This window comes from Macrosteles quadrilineatus, unplaced genomic scaffold (assembly GCF_028750875.1).
Source record: "Macrosteles quadrilineatus isolate MER2022 unplaced genomic scaffold, UCM_ALF_1.0 Scaffold_1__1_contigs__length_201487025, whole genome shotgun sequence".
Classification (NCBI taxonomy): Eukaryota; Metazoa; Arthropoda; class Insecta; order Hemiptera; family Cicadellidae; genus Macrosteles; species Macrosteles quadrilineatus.
This window is the reverse complement of record NW_026542594.1, coordinates 155,565,858-155,580,950: the sequence shown is the minus strand read 5'-3', so window position 1 is coordinate 155,580,950 and position 15,093 is coordinate 155,565,858. Positions and strand designations below refer to the sequence as shown.

General features: G+C 33.7%; 1 protein-coding gene across 1 annotated transcript in view; it reads left to right on the top strand.

Moving 5' to 3' along the window:
- LOC128987967 (leishmanolysin-like peptidase) overlaps positions 1-15,093 on the top strand; it is a 170,410-nt gene that overhangs the window by 131,877 nt on the left and 23,440 nt on the right. Inside the window, exon 3 of the mRNA XM_054409122.1 lies at positions 12,791-12,821. Coding sequence (XP_054265097.1) covers positions 12,791-12,821 — 31 coding nt within the window. The remainder of the gene's footprint in view (positions 1-12,790; positions 12,822-15,093) is intronic.

Sequence of the window (15,093 nt, the reverse complement as noted above, 5' to 3'; positions counted from 1 at the left end):
CATTGAGCATTGAGCAGTTCATCGCGTGCGGAAGGATGCGTAGCGTGAGGCGATCTCGGGGGAGATGTAGGGCGATCTAAACATGCAATCGAGTTATTGGGATCAACATTCAAAGTGGTACAACAATGTTGTTACGCAAAGTTGTCTTTAACTATTGAATCACGAAGTGCTTTGTAACAGTTACACTTTACCATAACCGGTTTGTCCTTTCGTCCGTTGTATGAATCTTTAGGTTGACGTAGGTTGTTCGAGAAGTCTGATAAATCTGATTTTGGAGACTAGTAAAACTAGTTTAAGATGGTTTAATTACTTTGACTTTATAGGCTTACTACGTGTGGATTACGTGTTTATATTATGTTCCGTTTCCCGTGTCGTGTGTATCTACTGTATGTGTAAATTTCGATGTTTTTGGCGTAAAGCTCCCATGATGTTGTATTGCAACGAAACATGTAATCTTTGAACAATATTTGAAGTAGACGCAATTTTTGATTTCTGATGGAGTTAAGCCTATAAAATCATTTATACGTAGTCCAGGGGCTATCAGAATGAACTATTAATTACTTTTGCACTAATTTATTACATTTTACGCTTTGTTTTGCTTACACGCACATTTTTACAAAATACCCTTTTACCTACTATTTGGTTTCCATTTCTGTACTATATGGTAATCATGCTAGGGCATGCATTGTGTTCCTCGGAGTTGCTTGTTGCTCCTTAATTGGTCGCATGTTCCCACAAGTGCCGGTAGTTGATGGTATCAGTTGGGGACATCCACGGGGTTCAGCATTATGCTCTCGGTGCTCACGACGCAGTTGAAATGGAAAGTGGCCGGGTTCGTGCACTACGTGCAACTGTGAATTTGTTTTGTGGACGTCTAAACTTTCTCTGTGGCTCATTATGTTTATGTAATATCTTCATTTAGACATTACATATTTTATATCCTGTCAATAGACCGAAAACTATTTGAATCCTCTAAATGATCGTGTTTTTTTTCGGCCCGAAGCTACGTTACTACTGTATGTATTTTTAACCTGTTACTTGTTATATTAACATTTTCACCCATCTTACTTTTGAAAACAGGCTACAATAACTTAACGTCAACTAAAATATTTCGTGTTCATGAACCAAAGGAAACCAGAACAGGAACAAATCACACCGGTAGATGACACTGTGTTATTCGAAGTGCGTTGTCGCGTCGCCCTCTCGATGCAAAATGTAATAAAATATCCTTGGCAAAATACGAACCTCGAAGACGGCGTCAACTCACTACCGAGCAAACACCACTTGTTATATAGTATAGAAAAAGGTTTTGTTCCAAAATATTTAATTTTTACACCACGCCTTAGTAACAATAACTTGTTATATACGCCTAACTAAATAGTTAAATTCAGTTTCCCGTAACTGCGTATAGATGCCTGTAAACTGGGTTTGAATTAAGCTTCTGTGCATGATGTAATATGATATTTTACCTGTTATAAAAATTCCTAAACAGCATTGACAACACTAATTTAGAATACAAGAACACTTACACCAGGTGAAATCTAATCCCCAGTTACCTCCCCAGAACGCACCCATAGTCATGTACTGTAGAGTAAGTCACGTTAAGCCAGGAGACATGTGGAAAGTGGTCGAGGTCGTGATGTGGGGATCGCTGAGTTTAGTCAAAAGCCGGAACTTTCCACTACCCTAGGTCGTCTGATAGGATGTCACATCGTGAGCAGGTTGTCGCATACACACATACATACACGTACACGTCAGCACTGCGACACTGACATTGGATCATCACAAAACTCTGGCGTAATAACGTAACAAGATCGTGTTTCATGCGGCTCCAAGATCATTTTACCGGTTCCAAATCTACCAATAGTGCATTGGTACATTTGGAACCGGTAGCTTCCCAAGAACACGGCAGTATCATATTGACTAGTTCTGATTTGTTAAACCTCGCGACTGGCTTTTCCGACGTATTCTGAGCGATCTGTCTGATAACTTCCTAAGAACATAACAATGCATGACCTGAGAGACCTTGTCTGAAACATCCACCTATTGGACAAGGCTACTATCTACATGTTCTTCAGTAATTGTGTAAGAAGAATGTATGTTCTACGACTGTATGACGCATGTCTCATTCATTGAACGTCAGAATACAGTAGTAAAAAACTTAAATTTATTTGAAACCTATTGTTTTACTCAAGGAAATAAGTTGTTCTGTGTGTAAAATTAAAAAGATTATATTAACTTTGTTATATCAACCAATATTTTGTTATTTGTCACTATTTACCAAGAATAACAACATTCTTTTGCATTAAAAGCTTATTACAATTATGTCTAACTCATGGTTCCCCGATTCATGTAGGAGACATTTTACAGAATTGACGATTCTTACCCTTTCTTTTCTTATGTTTTTCACCTCAATTTCTAAGGTTTTTTTTTACTCAGGCAAGTTTAAAAAAAATAGTTGCCAGCACACTCATTTCACAAAAAACGATCCCTTTCTTCAATATCCCAATCATGAAACATGTGTTTTTAAAAGTGCCCTTTTTAAAATTACATCACCTTGTTTAGTAATCCTTTAAATGAAATCAAAATCATCAAACAAGATTAACTTTTTAAAATCGCTCCTTCAGTTCCTTTTAGAAAACTGTTTCTACAACACTGATGGGTTTGAGCTATTGCAACAGAACGGATTGTTTAAAACGACGCCACCATCTAAACAATAAAATAAAAAATGATAGAAAGAATGGTAATGATAAAAAGAATACTTTTATTTTGCTATGCATAGCTTCGTTAATTTAGGTTTTAAAATGTATATTTCAAATTGTGATTGTTAGAATAGTTTTGTGAATTGACAATGCCCAACCTTTTACGTATATTATGGTATGGAAGACTATAAATAAATAAATATAGTATATATAAGTAAATAAATATAAAAGAAAGGTGAAACATTTATAAAATATAAGACAGTTGGTAATAAAGTGAAATTACCCAAGCAATCCGTCATTATGAAGGGTCATCAAAGACTCGGTACCCGGGGGACGCGGATTATCATATTGAACGGTTCTAAACATCCTTCATGGGAAAATGCATTCATTTCTTTTCTTCCCTCTGGGTAAATGAAATCATTTAGTGTAAGTGATTTTGAACTGCTTCGTACTTTATGAAGTTTACATACATCATTAGTGATTATTGTTTAAATATATTTGGTTAGTTTGTCGTTTAAGCTAAGACCACTATTAAATTTTACAAACCTTTTCAGATTTTAATTAGTTGAAAATGAAGATATTATTTTCAAAAGTAGTATTCGAAGGTATGTGAACGTGAATGATGAGTACTCTTTTCGAATTTCTAAAGTTTAAACAGATTATATATTAACTCTTTGAACAGTATGGTGATTTAACTCTCTCATAAATCATTAAACACGATGTGACCATTGGTCTAATTTTCTAGTTTATGCACGTCGGTATAGTTTGAAGGTTTTCTCATAAATCACTTGTTATTTAAGTCCGTTTGGCCCGTTCAAACTTACAAGTTATAAGCTACATAAAATACATAATACTAATGTATGCACCCTGCATGTATTAATTCGTACGAAGACCAATAATGCTTAAAACAGAAAATTAACAATCAAAACACATTGAGTTTAGGTTAATATGTTAATATGTGTCGCTTTATTTTACTTGTATTTACTGAAGTTACGATAAACTACGTCGTGCTGTGAAGTGTTCTAGTTTGACATGTGTTCAATATTAAGATGTCATATTACAGGGTGCAAAAATTGCGTATCGACCTTCGGTGTTCCTTGAATCCACCTAATAAAGAAATTATCAAACTACATATTTATTTAAACTGGTATAACTTATTGTAGAAACAAATAGATAAATTAACATTTTAAAAGTTTCATAGTTGGTTTGAAACTTTTAACTATGGGACTTGTAATTATATCCAAACCCGCTGTTCTGTAAGTTTAATTACGTATAAGTCGTTGATACTCTTTCTTTCAATGGCGTCGCTTCAAATCCCAACAGTTCAGAAGTTTAATTGAAGTAAACAGACCTACTCCTTATCCTAGTAAATTGCAAACTACACGGCGGAGCGAACAATAAAATTGTCGCATGATGATGACAGTTGATAAAGGTCGAACTGTCGTGAAGTTTGCTTATCTCGATTATAAGTCTAGCTAGACCTCAGAATAATGAGACAGAAGTGCTGTGGTTATTCTGTGGTTCAACCATTCGATAGCGAGTATTGAGATACACTTATAACCTCATCGTGTACAATGTTAAATCATGATTTTAGATTGATAAGTATGCTAATAAATAATTATTTTAACTTTTTACGTAAAAATAATTAGTTATCACAATGTAGGCCTACTAGAGACTGGGCTAACCAAAATAGCAATATTTAACCTACTTTACCAAATTACCCATGATATAGCATTATGATAAAATGATGTTTCATGTTGAGTATACAGGTATTCCACCAGATGACCAGCACAATGTTGTTTAGCATTCCTGTGCTAACTAGTGCGGTGCTGGGAAAGTAGCCCAATAGAATGTAGCAGCCACTAACGCAAGTGCAGTAATTGTTATTAATCGGAGATAGTGCGCTAGTGGAATATTTACCTTTCCTTTTTCTTCCTTATTAGTACATAGGATTTCTACAACCACCAATCGTTCGCTTCCTTGTGTGGAACTAGTTTTTGTTAATTGACGTATTTGAAATTGTCTTATTTTTTTACAAGTTTACTCATATACTATTGCATATGAATTCTTGATGGTATCTTCAAGTCCATCGTAGCGTTATGAATCGTTTCCAATATTTTATTACCTGGTTGATGACTTACCGGCTTACTGGTATGTAAAAAACCTTCTATCTATTAATAGTATCTAGAGCTAAAGAAGCTAAAAATATAAATTTCGTATAATGATTCCATAGGTATTTTGCGAGATATTGTATTAATTAATAATTGTTTGCAGCACTGTAGTAGCATTTTGTGTTCTTTAGTTTAAATTAATTCCTTCAACAATGTATAATCATCCATTTATTATCACTTGCAATTAAATCTTCTTTTAAAACAAATGGCTTAGTTAGCTCTTTCCTTTATGCAAACCGTGATTTGTTTTATATTGTTTTCTAGAAAAACATGGTTTGTTTCTTAACTCTATGAGGAGAGTAAATCCCATCTACAAGAATTCGATTTTGAAGCTTTTAGTCAGGGATGCTCAATCCAGCTCGATGAAGTTATCTACCGTATCCTTTCTCGTGTTATGCATTTAGGGCACGATACATCATTACAATAGGTATATTATAATGTTATACGCTTGTATGGAGTATAGTATTGATAAGTGTATGAATTTAATCTTAAATCATAATCTTAAACATACAGTGACGATTTGTTTACCAATGTTAAGTTTGAGCTACAGCAAAGTGTTAAGTTTTTTCAGGCAAGAGACTCAATCAATGATTTGATGGGATGTGGTATTTTAACGAGTTCACGGCATGGAAGGTTGCCAGCTGGCCAATTTAGAAATTACCGCCCAATTCGTTGGAAATATCCCATTTCGGTGTAATTAGCTTATAATCTGCGCATCTCGTCATTAATAGCTCCTATATTTAATTTTAAAGTAATACATTTTCCATTCCCTGGTGGTTTTTTTTATTAGACCCGATATAGGTTCTTGAGTTGTTGATATTGATACTTTTATAAACTATTTTCTATTCAAACACAGTAGGTAATATTGATACCTCCGGTTTTAATAATGAAGCAACGTTAAACAAACTACACGTAAAACTAATTAAAAATTTTATATTTAAATACTTAACTTTGAAATCGCGACCGAATGTAGGTATTTTAAGCCAAGTATGAATGGAGATTGTTTCTCATTGTGTTACCGTTTATTTTATATTTGTTAAAAAGATTTAATCTTAAGTTGTTTAATCACTTAAGATTTCGTCAAAGTAATTCTAAATCTCCTGGGTACTGTATTTTAGAAAGTTGCGTCGGCTGTGTACTTACAAACTTCTGATATTTTATCTTGATTTGCCTTTAGGGAATTGTCTCATATTTGGGGGATGTATAATACTACTTATTTAATTGGAGCATAGTCTAATTTAAATTTTAAGAGCTAGTCTTGGATAACGCAATTTGCAATTTTTAAAGCTACCATTATCTCGAAAATTGAAACATAAAAAAAACTTTAATTAAACAGTTGTAGGTTTTAACTAAAGAGATATAAATTAAAACCAGACCCTAAAATATTAACTTTTCTTAAAACATTTAATTTTTTCTATGATGTTTTATAAATATTTTTAGGCCTATAATATAGTTAATGAAGTTTAATATTTTTTATTTGACATTCAAATTGAAACTTTATGACGTGTAGCTTTTAATTACTACAGGATATTGAATTCTCATCTCAAATACTGATATTGAACCAGAAAATGTTTGGTGCTCGTAGCCAATCTGATTCTGATGCAAACAAAAAACAATCTTTAATAAAAAAAACTATTTTAAGAACTTCATTGGATATTTTGTCTCCATTCTTGTTGGGCCAGTTCCTCAACCATATTCATTGACATCTTCTAGTTTTTTGCAAACGCAGCATGAAGATAAGAAATATCAGCTATATTATATGGAGTGATTGATTCAGTATGCATAATTTATGATTATTGAGACGATTCAGTTTTTGAAATATACAAATACAATCATTGGACTTTTTCCGTTAATTATCTAACACTAGTTTTTAGATCAATAGATTATTATCATTAGAAGTAGTAGTGAATTAAACTTTGGTTAGGTTAGGTTAGGATAGAGTTTAGTCTATACTAAACTCCCAAAGGATTGTTTATATAATTGGGACCTTTTCCGTTAATTCACTACCACTAGTGGAATGTTGTTAGGTTAAGTTTTTCTAACTAGAAACAACTAGTTTTCCTAACAACATTCCACTAGTGTTAGTGAATTAACGGAAAAGGTCCCAAATATTTAATCAACAATCCTTTCGGTGTCGAACAGTTTTGAACCTGGAAAAAATATTTAACTAAGATATAATATGTATAGTTAAAATGTCATAAACAGTTCAAGTTAGTTCAATACGGACGGTCGTAATTTAGTTAGTCAGTTTCTGCCTTTCCCTAAAATTTACAAAAAACCATTACATTGCAGAACTCTAAGATATGTTTTATAAAACTTGGGTGTTAATTTTTTGCAATGCAGAATGTACGCATTTATATGTTTCAAAATTTGTGTATCCTTCAAAGCTATATTTCTTGATGATCACCCCACACACATTGGATTGAACTCAGCTTGCAGATAAAATATCCTAAAACAACTTCGTCCCCAGCAGGAGTGTTCAGTTGTGTCACTTTCAGAGCTCGGATACTTCTCTTGTTAACTTGTCTGTGAGAGATTATTCTGTTTCGTACATATTGTTTTAGAGAATACTTTTATTTTACACTTAATGCAGAATTACCTAAAATACTTGCTGCATAATACCATTTACTGAAACTGCACAAAACATTCTATCTATGTTCATCCTGTCTCAAACCATGAATCCTGGTAAACATTAGTTGTTAGATCTTAATTGTTATGAACCTAAATGCATTTTGCCATTATTTGGTTATGAATTAATAATTAACGAATTCCTCGTGCTCAGTAGTAATAAAGGGGACCGGCATTTGAGTAGTTTTCTTTAAAAAAAAAAAGTAAAAAAAAATATGGCGTATACCATAGAATCATAATGACACTGTTTATGTACTCCATAACTTTTTGATAAATATATTTGACAGTTATTTACTTCTTCGTGTGTATCGTACAATATATTGTACCAGGAACAAAACAGTGAGTCCAAGAATTGTACAATTCTGTCAGTGTTCCAGCAGTTGAATTATGATCTCTTCGGGTTTGGCTTCTGGTCAAAAGTTTTGAAAAGGCTACAATATTTCTACTTTACTTTTGTTTTCTCATATATTTCTCATAACATTCCTTCCAATATACATTTCTATTTTGAAAGGTAATTTTTTATACACTCCTCCGTGGGTACACAAAGAATCTACAATAGTCTGTTAGTTCTAAGGATGCGTGTAATCATATCAGCTGGTCCGACCTTGATAGTAGAATCTCAAGGTCAGCGTGTCGCAACAGTTGACTTGTAGACACAGTATTTGTGTACCTGTATGCATGTGATCCGCTAGACAATACAGGATACAACTACGACAACACTAGTTTATGCACTTCACTGTACACTGGAGTCGTTACATCTTCAGACATTGAATTGCTTCGACCTTGGCGGGAACTTCCTAGATCATTGTGCAGAGACGATCACCTGTAGGCTATCCGTTCCATTCTTTTTACAAGTCCTTTGTTTTTGATGGCATCAATAGAAGTGACTACACTAGGTGATAGATTCAACAGCATTGTGGCATACCAAAGTTCACGTTGGAATTATCAGTTTGTTATAGTTATTGTGGTGTAAAAAGTAACTGTCCACTGCAGATATCAAATTAAATCCCTAGATTAAACTAAAATGGTTTTGTTATTATTCTGACCAGGGCCTATAGTCTACCAGTCTTCATTTTCATCAGCGTGATTAACTTTTTAAGTTAAATGTTATTTTTTTTTTCATTTTATTTTATGTGTAAAAGTAATATTTCAACCATGGTTTTCGAGCGTTATTGAGCCAAGCGTGGATATTAATCACCATCCGAGTAAACAATACATCACTGATACTTGTACTTTACTGGACTAATACTTGTACAATACTGATACAAAAATCTTGATACAAAAAATATATATAGGCCTAACTATTGACAAATATCTATATTATTGATAATAGTTTTATCGGTGTTATTATGTCATCGCAATCATGTTAAGAAATACCCAAGTATGTTTTTTTTTATCTAATAGTATTGAAAATATTTTGGTCTTGTAATAATCCATCAAAATTTTCATGAAGTTTGTTGTAGCGTTGGAATGATGAGGATTCCATGAGGATGATAAAGATACCAATGGACATTTTTATTTAAAAGATGATGGTTACAGTTGTCTTTTTATTACAACCAATTTGAAATGTAAAGAAAATATGTTGCGTTGAAATATCAATTGTGTGATTTCTGCAATGAACTATGAAATTCAATTTAAAACAAAAACGTTGGCTCTTCTAGTACAGGATTGATTTTCCGTTCTGTAATACATGCTTGAAATGAATGAAGAGTAATTTTGCTAGATTCCTGAAAATGTTTATAGGAAAACGTGAGATAATTCAAGAATATCACATATTGGTGTTGTATTAAATTGTGATTACAGTTATGTTTGTCGATCTCGCGATCTATGTTGCGTGTTTTCAAAACAGTTCACTCACAAATGCAATTTCTACAAATTAAACCACATATAAAGTAATATACAACATAATATACTCATGGCAGGGAATAAGCATTCTGAAAATTGCTATTTCTAATATTGTTTATGCATTAATCAATCTAAATTCCAATATTAACGGCTCTTCTCCCACTAAAACTAATTAACTCGATTGCAGTTGAAGTAGTTTCAGTTAATCATCTAGTTAACCAGTTCAAGTAGAATTCCATACATCTATGGCAATTCACTACGTTCTCTTTGTAAAGTTGAATGAGAATAAAATTAATTAACTAGCTAAATAATTATCTCGATCTAATTTGTATTTGTATGCTGTATTGTACATGATTCATGGAAACATGATATCATCATTTATTAATAAGTCAACACTTTATCTCCCTCTCAAAATATTTAATAATTTGGTCAATTAGAATCTGATTTAATAGTTGTTATGATCGTTTAGGCTATAATATCTCCATAGATAGTTTATCATTTTAAGTTTAACTACCCAGAATCAACTATAGTTTAAATCGAAGATGATTGTTTCAAAGAAGATATACAAAATAATGTCAAATTGCCGTAGAGCTCAAACATTACAATCATACAATATTACAATCAGCGTTCACATTCAAATATTGCAAATATTAACAAATAAAATATTACTGTTTCTACTTAATCCATCAAACAGCTATGTTTTACTGTTTCAAGCAATTTCTCTGTTCTCTTTTCACGACCGCACAGGAGACTCCTGGAATTAATATTTACCTTGTGTTTCTTTATGATTTGTTTATTCAGTCGGGCCATTGAATGGTATGCAGGTACTGTACGAGTGAATGGCTACAAATTGTAGCAGCCAGAGTGTTGTGTCCGAGATGTCGACAATGAATGTGTCGAGTCATGGGTGAACGTCCTATCTACTGTATCTACCTCTGTATCTAACTCTATGTTGGACACGTACATTTTGGTTTTGCTGTAGGAATCAGCAGACGTAGTACGTTGATAAATTAATTTTACAATTTTGACTCGGTATCTGTACAATTCTGTCACCTATTAGATACAACTCATTTAATTTTCACTCTGCGAGGCTGAACATTTCATCGATGTGCTGGACTGCGTTGTTAAATTTCTCTTAGATAAAATGGCATTTTTTCACATTCGTTACTATTATTTTGTGAGGAAATCGTTTCTCATGTTTTCTCTTGTGTAAAATGTAATATCGATAAATAGATAGGTAGTGTTAAATACAATTCGTCTAATGTAGTATTTGTTTTTTGGTGACAAAATCGCCAAATCCTCAGACCAAATACCTGTTATCTTCCTGTATTACATTCGGTTTCGTAAATGCCTCGCTTTTTTGCCAGAACCGTTTATAAACCGGACAAACCTGTGTGGTAGGTAGTCAGGGATCCTTGGAGGATGCCTCATCAGTATCGTGTTTCTTCCAACTTGAAGGTTTTATTGTTATAGTTATAATAAATTAGACTTTAAAATGTCCTGGGACGAGTGTATTCATTGATTTTTAACATCGACGCCAGGCCACAGGATAGTTTCACGGTTTTATGTGAGTTTTTACACGAGTTAGAAATCATCGGTGATGGGAGTCCTCAGCGAGCTGTGAAAACCGAGAGTGAGTTTTTGGATTGAATCCAGCCGGCCGTAGCTGACTGCTATACAAATAATTCACTTCTTGACTACGGGGACTTTCTATTGGTTCACAAATAATAGCATGAATCTATCTATCTATAATATTATAAAGAAGAGGGGGCTTTCAAAGTTCATAAGTGAAAGTGTAAATAATGTTGATAAAATAAAAGGATTACCTTATCCAACCACAGTTGCTGGTATGACGAATAGTTTCGTTCCTTAGAACTTCGTCAGGTCATGCAACCAGGTATGCAACCACATAATCAATGTATTAAAACATTGCGGTATGTCAAAAGATTCTTTACAAAACTGTCAAAATCACAATAGTCAAAACTAGTCATGTTGATCAAATTATTAAAATGGATTGAAAAGTGATAAAACTGGTTAAAACTTTAATAAAGGCTGGCCAGCACTGTCTAAGCCTTCTTTCACACCAGCGCGGTGCGGCACCGTCCCGCACCGTCGTGTGTAAAAATGTCAATTCCTTGTGTTTTTAAAAGTTATGGTGACAGCTGTGGGATGAATCTCGCACTTCAAACATGATCTCAAATATGTAATGACTCACTTTCTACTCTTGTTATGAAATATACTATAACATCTGGGACCATTTTTTTTTTTATTTCAGTGCACTATAGGGGATAAAGTAATTCTGTAGTTGATATATATGGTTGATATATAGTTGATATTTTTATGCACATATTTGTAGGTGGTTTTAGCTCGTTAAACCAAATATTTTTATATAAATAAATCTGGCATGTTTAATAAAATCGTTTGTAAAAATTTAAACATGCAAATGAATGATGGTTTGCTGCAGTGGGGGTCTCGTCCTACACGCTGACCTTCAAACTAAGCCAAAATATAAAACTTGACCAAACTAATAAGCTCTATATACATTTCAACCTCAATACCAAGAACAACAAACTTGCCTATTAACAAGAGTACAACAAAATCAACCACACTCAACCGCTGATAGGCATAGACAGTCAAAACTACTGATTTATGTGCGGGCAAAACCAGCCCGTCCCGCGCAAGTGTGAAAGCGTACATAAGATCCCATGATCTAAAAACTATTCATGCGGTTTCGACCCGCATTGGAAGTTTAGGTTCGTGCGGGTGATTTTTCAACCCGGACGGAGGTTTAGGTCTGTCCGGGTCAACCCGCACTGGTGTGAAAGCTCCCATATGATTCAATAGTCTAAACAGCTTCGCCCGGTGCGGGACGGTCCCGCACCGCGCTGGTGTGAAAGAAGGCTTATCCAACGTCTTATCACTGTCAGTGACTGAATAAAACTGATTTGTAAATATCGATTGGCCTACATTACAACAAAGTACAATATCACATAGTTTAAATGTAAACAAGCAGAACTGTCAAATTAATTTTGACTTTCTCATTTCCACACAGCATATTAAACAACACACATTATCAAGTTAAGTAACACAGTTCAATTTCGTTTCTAAATCAAATGGTAGGCGTGAAACCATTTTAAGGCATTAAAGGACCAACATTGTCTATTTTGCATACTGACTCCGTTGCAAGGCAAGGGTATAGCTGTTAGTAATCAATAAAGTCTTCATTTTTTTCATTTTTTTCGTCATATTGAAACTGATATGTCATCTAAAGTGTTTTCAGATTTATTTACTTTCATAATACGTATAAAATGATCAAATGTTTTAAAATGATTGTCAGAATATTCTACTTGTTTTATTCGCCAAACAGTTGCTAGAATTAGCCCTATCCATTACCAAGTTGAAGTGATATAGCCAATGCATTAATGCGAATGTGTCTGTCCGCAGGCTTGACGAGGAGAAGTTCCAACTCATCAACGTGAGTATTACAGCTTTCCTCATTCAACTTTGACCCTTCATTACATTACATTACACCGATTCATCTCCATGACTTAACCACTCCACAATCCAATACATGGTTGATCCTCCCACTGTGCCAAACTGTAGGCCTACTTTATACCCACTACGGAAATATAAGTTTAAAATTTGTATCTATTTCATTCATAAAATGATTAAGTCATTGTAAGATAGTGTTAACATTTAAGTACATTACTTATTTCTTTACAGAATTATATAAATTAGGAGACCCGTGCGCACATTTCGCAGTTTAATTGGGTCCAAAACTTTTTTACAAAGGGAATTGAATCAAGTGCAATACCCATTTATTTTTTCGAGATTATCTTTGTTTAGAATAGTTATTAGGTAAATCGAACTAGTAATCTTTAACAATCAATTTGTCATTATTAGATCTACACTGTAAAGAGGGATTTACTCACTAAATAACTACCTCAATCAGGCAACAGTTGTAAAAAACCCCTATATAAGCTATACTGGTCATTATATAATTTAAGTTCCTTATAAGTTTTCTTAAGACACATTTCATCATCTGTTTAGTTTCTAGTTCAATCTGACTATGGTTAAACATTCAACTGAAAGAACAGCTGTCAAATAACAATTCACATATAAACTGTTATTAAGAATTAGTCAGCAAAACTAGACCTTTGAAAATAGACTCATACTTTGATAAATTAAACGTGATGGGGCGAAGCCCTAAACCTTTTAATTGACCTTTTTAGTTAGCGCTGTTGCGCTAGATCATCAGCTTTAAAATAACACCTCAATCGTAAAGATCTGATTAGTAGGACGACTGGGAAAGGGGGTGTTACAGGGAAAACCCTTATCGTGTTAAGTATATAGATTGCTGGATATATACTTGTTGTTAGTAAAATATGCAGATTCGACAAATGGGTTATAGTCTTACTCCTACCACAGTTTATGCATTTGATGTCCTAGATAATTTGACTGTAGTGTGCAAAGTTATAATAATATCGTTCAAAACACCAGTAGTTCTTGACCTACTCTAGGGATCCGGTTGTACAGTGTTAGATTGAGCAATTGTGACAAGTCGGGAATACCCGGAAAGTGTCACTTGGCCTCGCGTTGTCATTATATAGTTGATGTACCTGGTGTGACTAACTATATAGTATCACCGTTGACTATTAACGATTCTAGGGTTTATAGGCAATAGCAGCACCCAAGATATTCCGACGGTGTTAACAATTAATGGCTGCAATACAATAACTATACTAGGAGTACACTCCCAAGTCACGTATGAGAATGAACGAAGACTATTCCATACAAACAAATATGTGTTTAACAATAACCATATTCATATCAGCTGATCAATCAGTTTAAACTTCATTCAGGTACTAATATAAGTGACATCAAATCCATAACACCTTATCACCAAAGCACTTTCTCTAATGTACTTTGGGCTTGCGTCATTGGAGCAGGACCAGGAATCAGGGAGGTTGGTTTATGGCAAGGAAACCATGGTCCAAGGTCATAAGGCAGGATTGATAAAATAAAATAAAACATGTCAATTTTTCCAGATTCTGTTATGTGTAATCAAAGAATGTATTTAAATGTATAACAAAAACAGCAATTGCTCTAATATTCTGAGTAATATAGGTTTAACAATCATCCCCAGGAGCAGTACCATTTTCAACAATTATAAATAATTATCATACTGGAACCAATTTTCTCAATTGTAGCCTGTACATAGCATTATTGAGTGTCAGGGTTCACGCGACCTTCAAGTAAGAAAAAAAACTAGAATTATACGTTTCATAGTTATTTTACGAACATCTTCTAAGAACAAGGGAAGAAAATCTTCTAGGGGGGGGATGGGTTCGTAATGAATTGGTTATTAAATCGGTAAGATGAAATATCAGCTTGATCTGTGATTCACCATTTATGCCGTTTTTGGTGTTCCCTTTTTAAATGTATACAAAATGCTACTGAGGAGTGCCTCACCACAAACCGGGGTTTCCACGTGGGTTCGAATTTCGTTCATTAAAAAGTGAGTTTTCGTTTGACTAGAATTTTTTCTTGTCTTGCATCATAGATTTTATGCTTTTATACTCTATGTACTCTATGTATTGGTATAAATAAGTTTTATTTCATTGGATTTTTTAACAGCATGAAACACTTATTCTAATATTAAAGTTAATTTTTACGAATGCCAGGCTGACCAAAATACAGCGATAATATTGCGTTTCCAATGACTACCAGATACAATAATTATCTGA